General features: G+C 41.9%; 1 protein-coding gene across 1 annotated transcript; it reads left to right on the top strand.

Annotated features, from left to right (window-relative positions):
- The first annotated feature begins 2,893 nt into the window (after positions 1-2,893).
- On the top strand, positions 2,894-19,052 carry poc1bl (POC1 centriolar protein homolog B (Chlamydomonas), like). Its single transcript, XM_069176452.1, has 11 exons — positions 2,894-3,041; positions 6,222-6,673; positions 8,812-8,981; positions 10,395-10,584; positions 10,764-10,949; positions 11,220-11,337; positions 13,165-13,341; positions 14,728-14,859; positions 15,769-15,879; positions 17,089-17,241; positions 17,335-19,052. The coding sequence occupies exons 2-11, from the start codon at positions 6,288-6,290 to the stop codon at positions 17,464-17,466; spliced, it is 1,755 nt and encodes a 584-aa protein (XP_069032553.1). The 5' UTR covers positions 2,894-3,041; positions 6,222-6,287; the 3' UTR covers positions 17,467-19,052.
- The last annotated feature ends 292 nt before the right edge of the window (positions 19,053-19,344 follow it).

Genomic DNA, 19,344 nt, shown 5'->3' with positions numbered 1-19,344 from the left:
AGTTAATGAAATCATTGGCCCAACAGTTAAGTCAGTTAAGATGTGAATCGAGCTGTAATTGAATAGAATTGTAGAGAAGTAAAAGGCCTGGACACACATTCCTGGAATTGCCGTTGTGTAGTTCAGGCAGTTCTTAAGTCTATTGTCAATACATACATAGATCTGGCCTTCTCATTTTAAATGACTTGCTCAAACAAAGTGGCATTCATTCAGCCAAAATATCACAAAGTGATGCATCAGTGTCACAGGCCTTTTTCAGCTGAAGATAAGAACTCTTCATCAAAATAGATTAGAGCATCCAAAAGTTATTTACTGGAAAATAGGAGAGAGTGTTTCTCTGTAGTATTTTATTGTAAGAGAAAGTAGATGAAATAGGGGTGAGTTAGGACAGAGAGTCAGTTTGGGCCCAAATTGGCTCCAGAAGGATTCACTCAGGCTATTTGATGCCTCCATCCCTTTGGATTTGTTAAGTTCTCCAAACAGCTTGGATCAGATGTTTTTTTCCATTCAAGAGGCATTACCATAGTTAATGCAATTACATTGGATGTATTCTATCTAGACACTAGATGGCGCTCTTTACTTGAACTGTTTCGTCTGATCTTATGGCACCAGGTCAAACACTGCCTGTTGCCATTCTTCAAATCCACTTGACTCATGTTCTTCAAATCAGTTAAATGAGAACAATCTCAGTTGCAAACTCTGCAGCTACTGAGCAGAGTCCAAATGCAGATTATGAGGACAGTGATAGGTCTAGTCAGCCTAAAACCAAGAAACCAAAAGCCTCTACAGACCGGTTTTAAAGGGAGCAAAACCAAGTTTGCTCTGGATGTAAATAAAATCTCTTTAGAAATAGGACTCTTTCCGTTTAATTTTAGTGCAATTTAGTAGGACAAAGGTTTTTGACAAATGATGCAATTGGGTTAAGATGCAACCTTAATGAAAATCCACATGTAGGTTAAAGCACAATCAAATCTGCAGTTCTCCCACATGGAAAAAGTAAAATTACATTTAGTGACTTAGAGGAATGAAGAGCAAATGGAGCATGCTTGCTTCTCTGAACTAAATAATAGTTTGAATAGAGGAAAGGTTAAAACGCAACACCCGTACAAGAGCCCTCCTTGTAGCTTTGAAAGCCCCAGATCCCTATCGTAGAAACGGGACCCTTTTCAGTTCCGGATGGGGGCACGTAACCCTCACAGAGAGAGGTGTCAACTGGTTTCAAATGGCGAGAAGAAAAAGGGGGGAGGAAAGGAAAAGGAAAGAGAGGGAGGAATAAAAGATATTGGCAAGTTCCCAAGTGGTGCAGGTGTCTGTCTAACAACAGGCTGCACTAGCGCATTGCACACTCTAGGCAAGTGTGGTCCGGCCTGAGCAGGACCCGGAGACTATGGGAAAACAAACCAAGCTTAAGCATGGCAAACACACAGAGGGAACGGCTGTTTGTGCATGCGTGGCGCACTGTTTATTCATTCAGTGGACGAATGGATCCTGTCAGCATTCCTGTGATGATCAAGACGGTTTCTGACGTTGAATTTCGTCAAATCAATCCCATGATCAAGTAAAGCTGCAGGATCTCACTGAACTCCATAAATCACTCACTGTCAAAGTGTACCATGCAAAAACAAGTCTGTAGTCCTGAAAAAAAAAAAGAAAAAAAAAAGCTTAATTCGCCTGCACGTAATCACATAATCTACTCTTCAATCCACTGAATAAACTTCACTTGAGGACTTTGATCTTGATGAAAGAGATTCACGCTCTGTAAAAATGAATCACCCACAAACATGCTATTTAAAATGTAACTCTTTAGGGTGGGCTTGCTAAATTAAAAGGGAGTAGTTTTAGATGTTCAGCAGCATCCACATACAAGACAAATATAATAAAAAAAAAAATTTGAAACTCTCCATGTAACTTGGCTGTTTGTTATACACTTGTCTTATGTTAGCTATAGTTACAATCCGCAGGTTTCTATACAAACACTGACACGCTTTACACACAGACTAAAGATCACTCAGCACGTGTTACCTGCTCATCAATCTGTTCCAGATGTGGTAGTTTGTTGGTGGCTCTATACTTTTGTAAACTGACTGTTCTTCTTCTTCGGGTTTTTAAGAGACCCGAGTAAATGTGAACATCGCTAAACGGTGACACCAAAGTGCAGATGTTTTGAAGCCACACCGTGAAAAACACCTGGCATTTGCCTTCACAACAGTAATAAGTGACTGATGCACATCAGGAAAATCATTTTAAAGTGCAAAAGTCATGACTATATCTCTAAAGTTGGACATTTTCTGTTCAATTTAAAGTTGGCAGAAACTCACATCTGGACGTTTTCCGGTTCTACGGCTCGACTGTGGAGGTACAAATTTTCTATCGCCGGTGGGTACAGAGTACTCAGTCTTTAAATAGGTCATTGAAAATCTTTGGAGTAGCAATTACATCTAGAGGCAACTAACAGCTAACAGGTTAGCATGGGGCGCTGCATCAAGCGAACTGCAAAGGATGCTCGCGTCACCGGAAGTAAGCTGCGCAGGAATTGTTCACTCTGTTCTTTTTTCTTTCTTTGACGTATGGGAAATGTATTTTTAAGGAAACTGCATGAGAAAGTAACAAGATAATTAGCTAAACGTACACAATGTCAGGCAAAGGCTATTTCATCTGGCTGAATTTATTCATTTATTTATTTGTATCTTCCCGTGAATACGTTAGTTTAAAGAGCGTTTTCTATTTCAATGTTATATGTAAACAATTATTTGTCCTATATAACGTTTGCCATTTGTATTTGTTTTCGTTGTTGGGCTTTATGTCGTGAATAAAAGTGAATTGCGCACGCCTCGTGCTTTTATTATGAAAGGTTGTACCGGAACCTCTGTCGTGTTTGCGGCGGCCTTGGCTCAGGTCAAAAGCCCAGTGTGGAGGCGAGGATGTGGGTATGCTGACATCTGCAAGCCAGAGGTTTAACTGGAAGACGACCGCAGTCAGGCGGACAGACAACGGCCTTGGCAACTTTGAAGAAACTCCGAGACATGTAACTTGTTGATGAGGTAAACTCACTCCAGCTTAACTTCCTCTCTTTCTGTTTTGCTTTTCCAACTGTCATGCACGGTATGTTCAAAGTTGCCTGTAAACGCTGGCGATAACTTCATTTGGTGTTTCTGACTTACTTGCTTATTTACCAGTAACTTTTAGTCAACGCAGTTTGACGAGCTGGTGTTGGATTTACAAAGACATTGGCGACAGGTTATTATTTAGTCGCCAACAATCGCGGGTGCCTTTGGAAAGCTGAGATTTGTCATATTAGTCCGAGTCCCTGCTGCGCTGATCTGCATAATTTAATGCAACCTTCACCGAGAGATCAGCTAAAAAAGCCTTTACCCTCACAAATCATGATCCTGACATTGATTCAGTTTGACAGAACTAGAGACCTGTTGCTGAACTGTGTGTTAGCAGCCATACTCGTGACAGGCTCTCTCTCTCTCTGTCTGCCTCTCTCTCTCTCTCTCTCTTTTCTCTTTGCTCATAAACCTGATAAAAACGACCGAAAATATGACTGAGTTCAAAGTTGGCTCAGTAGAAAGGCCGTGGAGAGGTGAGCAAAGGTGGAGGAGTTTCACTTTTGCGTGAAAGTAAAGCACGTGACGTGAAGCGAGAGGAGAGCGTTTAGTCAAAGCTCTGCCTAAAAGCACAGTTCAAGTCTGTTTAGGTTTATTTGTATGTATGTCAGAGGCTCCTCTGTCCAACTTTGAATTAAGCCCATCATCACTCATCCCAGTTTGGCCCCATTAAAATACTTGCTGTCAGCATTGTAGTCACAGAGTTGAGAGCTTTGAGCTCTTGAGAGGAGTATTGTTTTATGTGGGTATTCTAAATAGGGCTAGGAAATATATTTATATTATATAAATTTCATGACATGAGCATAGATTTTTTTTTTTCATAGATTTGAGTTATTGTGATGTCTCATAAGTGTTGTCTTTTCCTGGTTTTAAATGCTGGGTTATGGTGAAGTGATGTAAATTTCTGAACTCACGAGTTTATTCGAAATTTACTATTATTTGTGTTTACCTATTTAGTTCTTATATCCACATTTCTGATGATTATTTATCAAAAAAGCTCAGTATCCATATCAAAACATTTTGTCAAAGATCCTGTGGCCTGATGAGGTAAATCTGTGTCAGCCCTACTTCTAGATTCTGAAAAAGTTGGGGTCAACCTGTTTGACTGGTTATTATTTGATGTCACACCCATTACAGCAATTTGTCTTTGTCTGACAAAGAAATGAGTCAGGTACTGTATTCAGCACCCGGTGTTCATTCCAGGCTAATCATGGAGAGCAATAGGGGCTTCATCATGTACCATGTACCTCAGAGCTGACATCAGAGTTTTAAGTGAACCCAACATCAAACAAAAACATCAAATATTGACCCTCAGCGTGAAACATGCACTGCAGATTGCAGCTCAAGAGGCAAATCCAAATGTTTCTCCTTCCTCCCCTTTTTTTTTTTTTTTTGGTCACCGAAAAGTGGGGCAGGATTAAACTGCATCTTAGCCTTCTGCCCCCTCCTGCTCACGCCAGACTGCTCCCCAGTAAGGCTATCAGATTCAGAGAGAGTGCAAGGTGTGATGGACAGCCAATAAAAGGGTTTTTTGTCTGCAGCCGTCTCCATTTTGAAACCCCAGGAGGACGCCCCGAGTCCTCTGGCCCGAGCCCAGACCGGAGTGAAAGGGCTGCGCTGCTGCCTTGAAGGACTCGCTCAAATTGAGTTTCCTTTGATTCTGCAACGTAGATCGACAGATTCTCATGCAGCATCTGGGGAGCAATTTCAGTTTGATTTAACTACATGAACTGTTCCCAGAATTAACATTTTTATATAGAAGTAGGAAATAACCATCACTGGGCTCCGGTGTGTGGAAGCACTGATGAAGTGTGTGTTTGTGTGCACATCAGCGTTGTCACAAAGCCTGTCCGGCATTGGCTGGCACTACTGTAAAAGGCACCCTCCTGTAATATTAATGCCACACAATTATGTGATTACATTGAGTTAAGTGTCAACATAGCTAAGTGGTTTGTTTTTACCACAACCTTCTTTTTGATTTTGGCATGTTAAGCTGATCTGTCTGACACAATCGTCTAAATGTCTGTCTTCCCGTATCTACAAACCCCAGGCTAATCCTCTTTTTAAATTAGCAAAACAGGGATTTGTCCTCGTGCGAATATTTCACCCAGGCTTTTTTTTTTTTTTTGGGTGGGGGGGGGGGGGAACTTCTATTTTTGCCTCAGTGGAAGAGAATAGAAATCCTAAAATGAGAAACGCTTCAAAAGACCTGGTTCTTAAGTAAATCTAAATTTGAACAAAAGGCCTGCTTTGACCTCACTGTTTGAATGTTGTCACTTGTTTTTGTTTTTGTTTTAAATGCGTTTGCTTTGATGGTAAGATATTGTGCAAGCATGTGTATTTGGCTTCAACAGAAGAGAAAAAAAGTTGATTGCGAGTCAGGAAATTTGCCAAAGCTGAAAATGTTGTTCATCAGGTCAAATTTCTGAAGGCCTCCAGGGTTTCCTTAGAAATGGTGCTGACATGAACAAGTGTAAATTGAAACTTCACCTTAGACATAAAAGCTGCAAAAACGAAAGTTTAGCAGCGCAAATCGAGTGAAACTCCTCCTTATTTTAGACTTCCTGTTATGCATTGTGGCTAACAACTGCACCATTGTAATTTAGTTCATCAGGCTAACATATCTCTCCTTGGAGTGCACCACAGATTCAATTTATTCAACACATTGTTGTACTCCAAGTCATAATTTAGCCTCTTCCATCTAGTATCTAATGAGCATCTTAATGCAGCCGTGAGCATGCAATTATATTTATGGTGCTGTTTTTTTTCATTACAAGCGGTCTGGTCTATTGAAGCTGTGTCCTCAGGCTATTTGAGAATTTCGAGGCAGACATAATCTTACTTAGGTGTAAAGTGTTTAGATGAATCACTTCACTTAATTGTGGATGGGTTCCTACTTGATTAAACCTCCTCCTAATAGGGAGAGCTTTGTCTAAAGGCTTCAATCTTGCGAGTCTTCACCTTTCAGTGGTAGCTAATTGTTGCTGTGGTTGGATTTTTAGTGACTACCCATGTGTTCACTTCTCCGTGGTATGTTTCTGACATGAAATAAAAATGTCTATGGTCATATTTTTTGTTTAACCATTTTATCTTTTTGTTTCCTTCCTCCAGAGGGTTGTGTCCTGCAGGGCACCCTGAGGCTCAGCCAGTCCCGGTGCCTCCTTGGGGCTTTCCATCATGAGGGGCCGCTGCTCTCGAAAACTGGGCGTGCTGTCCAAGGCTGGCTTCTTGCTGTGGCTGCTATGGCTGGGTTACATACTGTTAGAGCGTTCCTCGTTCCCTTTTTCCTCCTCCGCGGAGGAAGGAGACGAGGGCCGCAATCTTCCGGCGAGACAGCTCTCTGAGGGGGAGAGTGGGGCTGACGGGCTGCTGGCTCGACCCTTCTACGTTAAACCATCACCTGACAACAATGCGCCAGGAGAGTGGGGTCGGGCCACACACCTGAGCCTCGATTCTGAGGAGAAGAAACAGGAGCAGGACACTGTGGAGCGCTACGCTATCAATATTTACGTTAGTGACAAGATCTCCCTCCATCGGCACATCCAGGACCACAGAATGAATGAGTGAGTCAAGCAAAAAACAGCAATGACCCCATCAGTCACTTACTGAGTAATGAGCTGAGACAATCGCTTGACTGAAATGTTTTTTCCACAAATCACTAGTTCTTTTTTTTATTGCTTTCTATTTTCTTTGAAATGCTAACTAAAACATATATGGCTTTGAATGTTACCTGGAGCTGCTGCTCTGCTGCAATTGTGACAGGAACTAATGACTCAGTGGAGATTAATCTGAACTCGTTACTTGAATCAGTTTTCCACCGACCGTTACAAAGAAGCATGAAGGCTCTCGTGATGCATCGCAGGGCTTATTGAAGCCGGTCTGAGCAGCCTTCTGGCTGAATGAACTTAAGGCAGAGTTGTTGTCGACCGCCATTCTCAGCTTATTTGTAGCTTCTCCCTCCAACCTTGCCTTGTCTCTGTCTGGCGCTCATTCCAATGAAACCCAAATCTAGTATCGGTATCAGTGGAGTAAGGACCGTCATTTGATCGTGTCAAGGCCGGTGAATCATAAATCATTTTAATGATGACATCTAAGCATACACTTTCTAAATTACTGTCATTAAAGGTGTAATGCGAAAACCCTCTGAAGTGGACTTTACTGGAGACGCAGACAAATATATCTCATTGGTCACAGAGGTGAAACTGCGGTAAATCATTTCACCGCCGAGATGCCTGCATGACCAAAGACAGGCTGATAAGATACTTTAATCTTAATGCTGGGCTGCAGAAAACTGCAGTGGAGGTTGAAAGTCACACCCTGTGCTTATTCAAAGATAATGCTGAAACAAGAGCCATCATTATCAGACCTCACTATAATTGCGCTCCTTCGCTGCAGTTCACTTTACCAATGCCTTTTGGCACTTGCAGTGACATTTTGCCAGGTACACTTCCTTTTGGTGTTTTGGAGAGCGGTTATGAACATGACATAAGTGAAAGCAGAGAACACCGTTAGGAGTGGATTGGCAGGGATGAAGTGGTGCACAGCTTTGGTGTCAGGGAACTTGGCTGCCTGCCTGCTTTATTGCAGAGTGACTCTGACACGAGACCCAGCAGTGCTGAGTGCTATAGGGGCATGAGCAGAACTTATTCATACATGTACATACGCAGACTTGTCTTTTCTCTTGTTACATGTCAGCTGATTTTACTTTGATAGTTAACGAAGTAACATGTTTTGAAGCGTGAATGATTGTCAGTCATCGTGGTCGGTTGTTATGTACATTCTTCACAGACATTATTGAGTGGATGGGGACTTTCTCTTCCTGTTTTCAGACTGTCTCTGTTAGTGTTTGGCTTCAGGCCTCACAGCACAGTAAGCAAATGAGTTATGTCCTCCCAGGTTATTTTATATTAAGGTTGTGTGTTTATACTTGTTGTAGTTCTGAACCTATTTCATATTTAGATCATACTTCCTGGGGGCAGGTTTTTTGGCAGATTGGCTTCAGCCTGCTCCCTCCATGATGAAGCGGCAGCGCTATAAACACAGTGCTTTTGAAGGAAAGAGACATCTAATTTGACTGGTAGTGATTATTGCTTGGGCATAATGTATTTGGTCTAGCTCCAACTCACTTCCAGCATCGTCACAGTTGTTAATTGAGTCTGGCTACAAAATTACCAGAAGTCTGTGCCAGTGGCTAAGCTCGCATTTCCTTTTGCACTTGTAAAACAAATTTTGCAGAAAACATTTGTCCTCCCTATTTTTCCTCTCTCAATGTTCTCATTTTCTCAAGTTTTTAATTTCCAGTGTTTATATTTGGTCACTTTTCGTGTTTCAGCCAGTCTTGCCTCTGTCCCTGGTCTCTCTGATTTGCTCTTTTCGTTTCTGTTTGCTCACGTTCTGTGGTCTCTCCCGGAGCGCTGCTGTGGTATGTTGCTCATTGGTGTGATACCCTCCCCGCCCCCAATTCATATTTCTGCAGCTCTTTATTGTTTTAATGACTGCCATCTGGATTAAGACCAGACACCTCCTCCTGCCACACTGGTTTGCTGACGCCGCTCTGGCCGTATGAAAAATCATTTCCTACTCGTGCGAGTTAACTTAGAGGGCTGTTCTTTATAAATATGTACTGCACATGAATACTGATGCTTATGTCAACTGTGTCTCCCCTTCCACCCACGCAAACACACACACACGCATACCTCAGATGCCGAAGTAAGAAGTTCGACTACCGACATTTACCCACCACCTCTGTGATCATAGCCTTCTACAACGAGGCCTGGTCCACGCTGCTGAGAACTATTCACAGCGTGCTGGAGACTACGCCTGCCATCCTGTTGAAAGAGATCATCCTCATTGATGACTACAGCGACCGAGGTCTGACACTCTGCACTAACCTGTTTTATTTAATCTCTGTAAAAGTAAAACTGCCACAATTATGTCCTGCCAGCTGGGAAACAAAGAGGACTGACAGTCTTGGCCTAGTTTGGTAAAGCTGACGAACCAAACCTCAGTTGTGTGCTTTTATCACAATGACAGTACTCAAAGGAACATGTCAAGAAGGATTCGGCTATATATAGAAAAAAGACTAGTGAATGCCTCTGGATAAATTCCAAAAGCAATTAGAAAAACATCCCTCTGGAACAAGTCGGGACACATTTCTTTGTCGAGAATGATGTGCAAAGCAAGGGGTTTTGAATCACCTCTTATTCTTAACATGTTTGATTGAAGGATAAGAAGACAAAAGAAGGCCTGTCATTCATTTGTTTGCGAGTCATCTTTTGTGTAAGACAGTGAGGGACTTCGCCATGAACTTTCTTGACCTCGGGGACAACATGTGTAACCAAATAGTTTCAAGTCAAAGTCTGCTCACTGGCTCTCAGAGAGCTTTCAACCACACCTCACAGTTTTCATCAGTGAGTGGAATGTCTGCTTTCTGCAGGCTAACTCTGAGAGCGATACCACTTCGTCTCAGAAACTGGATATAGGAGGAGCTTGATGTCTGCCCGTCTTAATGGAATTAGTATTCGGTCCCAGCTAGTCTGGTCCGTGTATCGGAGACATTACACCATAATGATGACTTCAGTGAGACTGAGCTGCTCTGACATCATTTCCTCTCCTCTAACCACCCTGACCAAGTGGAATGCTAGACATGCCCCTCCTGAGCCAGGAGGGTTACTGCAGACAGACAGCGACTGGAGGGCTGACAGCTTCCACTTAACTTTTCATGCTAGTTCAACAGGATCTAATATACCAATCCTTCTTTTGATCTCAGCTGTCCTTTGCCCACAAACATGCCATCTTGGAAATTAGGTAACAGTGAAAAGAGTTTATACATAAGCACTCATTCTGCATCTCAGATTTGAATGTGATTCTATAACTAGACCTGCATAAATTTAGAGTTTTGATGTCAAAACTCAACTCATAATAACTTTGTAATAATAAGAGGTCACTAGTATTTTCAAAATAAACAAGCACTCGGCCTGAGCCAAACTAATCAAGACCAAAACCGGGAAAAGTAAAACTCGACATGTGACACAGGTACAAATGGATGCTGCTTAATGATTGATTTTAAAGCAGACGCATGTTTTTTTACTAACATGCTATCCATAACAAATTCATTAAGGTTTTGATTGTAGCTGTGTCTGTCAGCTTGTTATTATATTTCCCATCCCTTTAGTAGCCTAAAGTCCACCTTTAAAGACAGAGCAGCTTTGTATGAAGAGTAAATAACATAGCTGCAATGAGAGAGATGATTATCTGTACTTGTGTCTGTATTATGAAAATTAGGCTACCTGAAGTCCCAGCTAGCAGACTACATCAGTAATCTACAACGTGTGCGGCTCATCCGCACCAACAAAAGAGAGGGGCTGGTCCGGGCCCGTCTCATCGGCGCCACCTATGCCACGGGGGATGTACTGACATTTCTTGATTGCCACTGCGAGTGTGTCCCTGGCTGGATCGAGCCTCTGCTGGAAAGGTGATCAAAGTAGATTATTTATAGTTTTCTGATCAATCTAAACCAAAATAAAGTGGCACACACTGTACATGAATCAAAAATAATCTTTGCCCCCCCCCCCCCCCCCCCCCTCCCTCACACACACACACCCTTCCCCTCCATCTTACTTTCTTTCTGCGTGATACTGGCTTCGCGTTTAGGATCGGTGAGAACGCCAGTACCATTGTGTGCCCCGTGATCGACACCATTGACTGGAACACCTTCGAGTTTTACATGCAAACAGACGAGCCGATGATCGGCGGATTTGACTGGAGACTCACCTTTCAGTGGCACTCTGTCCCCGAAGTGGAACGTAAGAGGCGCAAGTCTCGCATTGACCCCATCAGGTAACCGTATAATACTTCGCAACAGTGACTCACATGAGAGATCACTTTATCAGATTGGCACATACCAGTGTAGAGATCTGCTGTCAAAACTGTAATACATCTTTCACTTCTAATTTGTCACTCTACCTGTTCTTTTATGTATTATGTTCTACTTATATTACACCCTAACACATGTGGCTGATCTTTAAAACATTGGGAGAGCCATTATACTTCCTGTCACCTTAACACAGTCATAATAAAATGATGTTCCTGTCCCTGTATCCCCCTCAGGTCTCCTACCATGGCAGGTGGTTTATTTGCTGTGAGCAAGGCCTTCTTTGAGTACCTTGGCACATACGACATGGGCATGGAGGTGTGGGGTGGTGAAAATCTGGAGCTGTCCTTCAGGGTGAGTTCAGTTTTTCCCCACTGAGGATCACATAGTAAAGTCTCTTCTTTACCGCCGCAGTGCCACTTAGCAATATGAGACCACAGAGCAGGTTTTAAAACTATCAGGAAAGAGTGACGAATCTGACTTCCTTGTTACCAAATTTCCTGTTCCCAGACCGAGCATCCACTGGCTCAGTTTGTTCGCCACCATGATGGAAAGCAGACAGAGGGATCAGGGAATTGTGGTTTATCAGCTTGTCATTACCCGAGGGGAATATGTTTTCAAAGTATAAGTCCCTGATTCATCAATCTTAACAGCTAACAGTCAGTGGGTGGTTGGTGTGAGAGAGACACGTCAGTGTCAGATCGCAATCAGCCACGGCATCTGAAATGGCACCCTGATATTGGCTGATACCTCGTTGTGACGTTGGTGTTGCTTTTCACTTGTTTGCGTCAATCAAATTGGCACTGCTACGTGCAAGTGTGTAGCAGGGTGCATGCAAGGATGGGCAAGGTAAATTACGTGTGTATGATTTAGAGTGTGTATTGTGTTGCAGTGTGAAGACGAAAGGACTGTTCCCGTGAGTGATGTGTTATGCATGTGGAACCAAAACTCCGGACTTTTTCCATACATAATTTATGTTTAGTGGATTCAGGTCTGTTTTTGTAGCGCTGAGAAATAATGGTGTGGAGTAAAAGGCCTGGTGAATTCAGATGGAAAGGACTGTCTTGTAAAGGCTGTTTGGCCATAGACATATGGTAATGATTTAGCCTTGTGTAATTGGAACATAGCTCAGCCATGTATTAAGAAATACCTTGTTAACAACCTTTCATTCTTTAAGGGTGTTGTTGTTGTTTTTTTGTTGTTGTTTTTTTAAACAGTGAAAGATCAAACAATTCTGCCATGTAAATTGATCCATAAATCAGAGATGTGTTCAGACGTAGTTGCATGACTCACCAGAGGCAGGCGGTGAATCTTTATGGTGATACTGACGAGAGGACACAGTTTTTAAATTATTTTTCAAATAGATGTTTAGGCTTCCCTGTGTAGGGACATTAATAGTACAAAGGTTTTAGAAGATGTAAAAATAAATCTTGGCTAATAGTGCATTTGTCAGTTGGAAATATCAACTATTTGCAACATTTAAAATGATGTGCTGTCCAGTTCAGCCTTTTAATATTTGGACATGCTACACGAAAGTGACAAGCTTTTGCTTTAATTTGAGTAAGTTTATATCAATATAGCAAATAACTATATAGAAGAGGTAGCCCTTGTTCGGCACTTCTTGAATTACTATGACTGCATAGTCGAAATTCACAGACACTAACTGTCAAACTGTAACTGCTCAAATGTGGTTGTTATGCAGCGCTGTGGGACAGCGGTAAATAGTAAAATGTTTCTGTTTTTCACAAATATTAGGTATGTGAAATATTCTTAATTTATAGGTACATAATAAATGCACTGCTGAGATGTGAGGCTTCAACAAGGCTCAAGCGTATTTTGACATCACTCTAATAGCTTCGGAAATGTATCCAGACAGTTAATTGTGGTTGCGGTTGTAGAGTTGCACATCTCAGATTAGTGGACTATTGGCCTCAGCTGAGTTCTGTGCTCTCTGGGGACCCTTCTAGTTTAATCCTGCTGTGGGCTCATACATTTTAAACGTACTGTAAAAAAAAAAAAGATTAGTTTCACTTGTTTTCGAGCTTTATGTAACAACAAAAAAAGGAGAAAATGGGAAAAACGATAAATAAATATGGGATGAATAGTGCTAGTAATGTTTTTGACTTTAAAGAAAACCAATAAGATCTTTTCTATGTCATGTTGTGTGTCTGACACCCTCAGGTGTGGCAGTGTGGGGGAAGTCTGGAGATTCACCCTTGCTCTCATGTGGGCCATGTATTCCCTAAAAAGGCCCCATACGCACGGCCCAACTTCCTCCAGAATACTGTGCGAGCTGCAGAGGTTTGGATGGACTCTTATAAACAACACTTCTACAACAGGAACCCCCCAGCCAGAAAGGTAGGACATTCACAAATAAAGCTTTTTTTTTTTAAATAGTGTGTCTAACTAAACATGTTGCTGTGATTCTGAATATTTCCTGTATCCTATTTAAACAAAGTTGTTCTCTAGGTACTGACTTCATCTTTTTTAGCCTGTTACAGGCTTGTTATTCATTCAACTAGTGCTAAATTGAAACCCTGCAGTGATGCCATGTTACACCCTGGAGCACTGTGTTAATATGGTACAGAGCTTGACTTACCTGTGACGTCAGATTTAGATTCACCTGTCGAGGTGCCAACATATTATCACACACTGTCTGCCTGACTGGGTCAGATGTATGTGTTTGTGTGAGGACTCACGCATGTGTGTGTTTGTGTGCCGTGCCTCTCAGGTTCTGAGTATTGAGCACCATCAAAAATTGATGTATCTCAGTTTCACCTATCTGAAAAAAAGTACATTATTAATGTTGGGGATCTTTGATCAAACAATAAATTACCTGGCAAGGGGGAGATTGAACAGTGCTGCCAGACCACATCGGCAGATCCAAATCCATTTTGCTGATGTCATAGTATGTCAACCAACCCCGGCTATAGAGCTATAGACATAGTATTGGTTCTGAGCTGTGCAAAATATCGAATTACTTATTTTGATTTCATATTAAGGTGTTTTTTTTTTGTGCAATTTTTAATCAGATCGACAACCACTTAACAGTATCTTCTTGATGTTAGCTTATTTTTGCAATTTTTTTAGGGGGGAGGAGGGGATTTTTGTATCCTGGATTTGGAGAATTAGAGTAGTATGGCTTAACTGCAGCGAGTGTTTTCACAAAGGAGTACAATCTTTTACACTTGTTTGTTTATTTGAGAAACCACATTCCTCTCTTGGTTGTCCCAGTGACATTTTCTGTGTCCTCTGATCTTGAAATGCCGATAAGAGCACTAGATTTGCGACTGAAATAGTTTAGCACATCTGGCGCCATGTTTTATCAGTCCATCCTCACATGCAAAGGAGTAAGGTGTGAATGCTCTGGACTTTGAGTTGTTTAAGGTGGAGTTACGCACATTAGCAAACACAGTTATCTAAAGTATACACGTTGCAGTCAACTGCTAGTCGGGTTCCTGAGGACTTCATTGTTATTGAGTTACAGGATTCAGCAATCATAACCAGGATTTAAATATTTGCTTTTTTTGTTATTGGTGTAACTGTTTTATTTTAGATGCCACACAAATACATTACAAAGTGTCATGTGTGTGTTTAAATGACAGCGTGTGTGCTGTTATGAATGAAGTCAAAACGTAGAGATGATCCCATATTGTCACGGAGGCCTATTTTTAATCAACAACCAAATATAACCAGATTTGTCACCCGCAACAATGACTCATACAGTGTGTGCTCACTTCACAGGAGACCTACGGGGATATCTCAGAGCGGCTGCTGCTGAGGGAGAGGCTGAAATGCAACAGCTTTGACTGGTATCTGAAGAACATTTATCCTGAACTGCACGTACCTGAGGACAGGGAAGGCTGGCACGGGGATGTACGTGTCTGCTAATCATACACTCTATCTGAATACCATTATTTATCCTTTTCGTGCAGCATTTGTTTTTTATTTTCATCTCAGATCTTGCGCTGATTTGCGTAAGATGTAGCTACAGAACACAGCAGTGTGTTCTTTCCTAATTCCATCTATCCTAAATCTGAAACTGGGTATCAAGGGTGGGGCATGACGTGGGAAAATTCTGTTGAAAGTGAGAATGCTGCATTAAGACAAACAAAGGCTTTGAAACCCTTTTGGACTCGGCTCAAAACTATTATACTCCAGGTACCCGGTGAAGTATTCCATTGTAAAATGATTTGCACAAAATCCTTACTTGGCTCATTGTTGTATTTTAAAATAAATAACATTTCAGCCACAACAATGTAAGCTTTGTGTCTAAAGAGAGAAAGAAAACTCCCTGAAAGATTTATTTCCTCCTAATATCCCAAAATCCACCACCTGGTCGTGCTGGCACTTGTCTCATAGTTCACATTGACATGTAACAGGGGGAATGTCCAAAATTGAAATGATGTCGAAACTAAAATGAGTTTACACGCCTACAGTACAGGTACACAGTGACATGACCTGAAATGACCATTTCAGACGGAGAAATATTGGCATTTTCACAAAAGCACAAGAAAGTATTTCATATTGATTTCATGCTGAATAGGTGTGTGTTGATGTGGAAAATAAGCAAACAGCAGGCAGAAGTCTGCTTTACTGATACTGTATACTGAATCCTGTAATTGAATTAGCTGACTGAATCTACCAGCTTCACTGTTGAGTGGGTGGTCTTACAGTCTGACCTGCTTGTAGAGAATAAAACCAAGAAGATAGACTCCTCGCAGGAATCAATGTGCAGTTCTGCATTTTAATTGGGACCCATATTTGTTTTTCTCCTCCTGCCAGGTGCGTAGCTCGGGGATACATTCAGAGTGTCTTGACTACAATGCTCCAGAGCACAATCCCACAGGTGCCCACATCTCTCTGTTCGGCTGCCATGGTCAGGGAGGCAACCAGGTACGTTAAGCACTTCATCGTGTTTATTCTGTCGATCTCCATCTCTCTCATGCACACACTCTCTCTCTACACAATCCCACAACTTCTCTTGGCCCGGAGGGAGAACCCCTAAAATGAGCTGCCACACTCGATTCACACCAGAAAATTGCTCACTGCTGGTGCGTCCAGCATGACTTGAATGCAATGAAGGGAAAACTAAATGAAGTGTTGCAGACATACCCCCCCCCCCCCCCCCCCAAAAAAAAAAAAAGACTGTGTCGAGTCACAGGTACTTTTAACCGGATTGGCTGCCAATTCGAGTGATGGATGGTTTAGCAAACAACAGATTCTTTGTCATTGAGGATGTATATTTAATGTTGGAGTCAGACAATAGTCAGAACTCCTTTCTGTAGATCTTCAACCTGCTTTGATATCTCTGATAACCCCACTGATGCACCGCATCAGGTGTCCTCGGCCACAAAAAGCACCATGTGTGACTGAAAATCAATGTTTGAATGGCTTCCTGGTGAAACAAAAACCTGAGAGCCTATCACCCCCCCCCCCCCTCCTCCTCACTGGCCCATATAAGAACCGCGTTCCATTTAAAAGATACATGAGCCTCACAGGCACAATGAATGCCGCAGCCTGGGTAAATAAGTCTGAAGCCAGAGACAGTGGCCCTGAGTGAGTCTTTTATTAGAAACAACCATCATGGGTCCCGATGCACCTAAAAGATGTATGAGATGTGAAGAGAAGGATGGGGAAGTATGAAGATTGATTACCTGACCCTCCATTTAACGGTCTGCCCAGGGAGAGTGGCATCCTTTGTCCCACTGGGCCGCGTTGTTGAAATGACACCAGAGGGGGAAGAGTTGGGTTTGTGTTCACGTCTACTGGATTGAGAGGGCCAAGGCCCTGTCTCTTCTGATGAGATCCGTCTACACACATACAGACACACCATACGGTGCTGGCTCTCTCAGGACATGAGCTCAGAGGAGAGGAAGAGAAAAACATCCTGTAATCCTTGTGGAAAAAACCTACAGTATTTGGCTTGTTGAAAGTCTTTCTACATAAAAAGAGATGTAGCAAAACAATTTGAAAGGGAAGGAACAGCGTTTTAACCTCTTTCCTTTTGGGATTCTTTTCAAAGAAATTTCCGAACACAAACTCATGAGACAGAAACACATTTGAACTGTATAGCCACAAAACCCGGTCCCTCTTGTGTTCCAGTACTTTGAATACACATCCCAGAAGGAGATCCGTTTCAACTCCGTGACAGAGCTATGTGCTGAAGTACTTGAAGGACAGACCTCCATCGGGACGAGGCACTGCCCTCGGGACGGGGAGCTCAAGCCTCCCAGCATCACGTGGGAGTTCAGAAACGTAAGGGCTTCACGCAGCTGAATGCATTTGCACCCACATTATTCAAAATCCTCCACAAAATCTCATCCACATTTTCCCCCTCAATCTCCTCAGGATGGGACCATCTACCATCCGCACTCAGACATGTGTGTGACGGCCTACCGCACGACGGAGGGCCGCACAGACGCTCAGATGAGGCGGTGCAGCTCAGGAGACAAAGCCCAGCAATGGAAGTTTGAGTGGTAGAATGAGGAGGAAAGAAAGTAGCAGGAAACCTCAAGTGACCTTCGATGACCGTAGTGCAATTACTACCGCTGCTCCCAGTCCTCTCGCTCTCCCAGCCTGCACTCCATTTGAATGGGAATGGCGAGCAAAAAAAAAAAAAAGGTGTTGGAAAAAGTCACTTTAAGCCAATGATTGATCCAATTCAGTGCTTTAATACCCATATGAAAACTGAATAGGTGCAGAGTGCAGGGGACTGAATGAGAACTGCTAGATGAGGTTTATTTGGTCTTTTTGAGGAGACCAGCTGAACTGAAGACTTATGCTTTTGTGTTGCTTTCATCAAAGTGCCTCTGCAACCAAAATGGAGTATATTGCACACCTGAAGTGTCATTACTGTCATCCGTTCTTGCAACAACCTTAAAGCAGTGAAACTTATTTGACTGTCCAGCACATGATGAAGTGCCTTCAAGGAGATGAAAGACAGTTTCTTTGAAAACCAGTCGCACTGTAGAATGTTACCTTAATGTGCAATTAATATTGATTTATTATTGTTAAATGCCTGATTGTTTGCTTGTCAAAATTTGTTGAAAGCAGGCTGCTGAAAGACGATGTGTCGGGACTGGTAAGGTCAGCAGCATTTTGACCCAAACCAGTTACTTCCTAACATGCTCCATCGAGTGAGGGAAAATAGGGAGAGCGTGTTCTGGTCACGTTGGACTACTTCTTAATCTCTTCTCTCTGGAGCCAGTTCCATAGCGGAAAAATGCCTGAGCAAGACTTGAAGTATTCATTAAGCATTAGAACTAAGGGCATTTTGCCCTTGAGGGCTGAGGGAATTGACAGTAATGTTGTAATCTCTTCTTCCCTGTTGTGTAAATTGCAGAATACCCTCTAAACTCATTTGTCAGTTTGCCTTTGAAAAACTGTCATCCTAAAAAAAATTTACTTGTGTGTGCCGAAATGCAATGTGCCTGTGGGTGTCAAAAAGTATTTAGAGCATTTTAAATGCTAAAAACTTAAACAACGGTGACTTGATGAACTTTCTTATATTTAGTCCAAAAAAAGCCTTAAAGGGAGCACCTCTGTGCCACTGTTTTTTTAAGACTTCTCTGTGTAAACTGTACTTGAAACTGCATCAAAAACACTCCTGTGTTGTTGTTGGCTTTTTTTTTTTTCCACTGAAGACCCCATTGATGTTTCTACTGGGATTCAAACACCAAGATATGCAGTGTAACTGTTGTCGAAATGTTTGGTGAATAGCAGCTTTATTTGGAGGAGACTGATTATTACTGAGCAAATGTTTGGTCTCTGTGGTCCTTTGCAATCATGAATATGAGATATTCATACTAATCAATGGATGCAGCCGGTAAACATGTAAGATGACTTCTGTGTTTGTGTTACCTTTTGTAAATGTTTGGTTTAAGGGACCAGAGAGGGACAGTGCTAATGTAAAACACCTCTAAAACTACTGATAATGGAAAAGGGCAGTTGATTACTTTATATAAAGAAGAGGGTAGAGTGAAATGGGATTGATGTTTAAAAAAAAAAGAAAAAAAGAATAAAGCTGTTGGGATGATTGAAAGAATAAAAAAAAAACTAACCACAAATACACATTTTCATGTTGTTTTTACTCTCTCCAGCACACAGCTGACATATTTTACAGTTAAACTATCAGAAATAGAAGAACAAAAGCTTTTTTTTTTTGCTCTTTTTTCTCATTTTATGCAATGTCCGGTATCACAAAATGACACCTATTAGCTGCTGTAACACCAATACTTGTGTCATTTTATTGTGTGAGGGTTTGAGCAACATGATGTATTTTTTTTTAACTCACTAGTCCTGATCCACTGTTCATGCTATTCTGCCATGGATTACATCATTCATAGTCATTTGGCATCA

Source organism: Embiotoca jacksoni, unplaced genomic scaffold (genome assembly GCF_022577435.1).
Source record: "Embiotoca jacksoni isolate LCO1_2020_lvr unplaced genomic scaffold, fEmbJac1.0.p SCAF_7, whole genome shotgun sequence".
Classification (NCBI taxonomy): domain Eukaryota; kingdom Metazoa; phylum Chordata; class Actinopteri; family Embiotocidae; genus Embiotoca; species Embiotoca jacksoni.
This window is presented reverse-complemented; position numbering and strand designations above follow the sequence as displayed.

Bases quoted from the DNA above. Each gene is read 5' to 3' on its own strand.
- poc1bl (XM_069176452.1), top strand. From the start codon at position 6,288: ATGAGGGGCCGCTGCTCTCGAAAACTGGGCGTGCTGTCCAAGGCTGGC. The intron at 13,342-14,727 runs GTAGGACATTCA...CTCACTTCACAG, and splicing joins GGAACCCCCCAGCCAGAAAG to GAGACCTACGGGGATATCTC. The intron at 17,242-17,334 runs GTAAGGGCTTCA...CAATCTCCTCAG, and splicing joins TCACGTGGGAGTTCAGAAAC to GATGGGACCATCTACCATCC.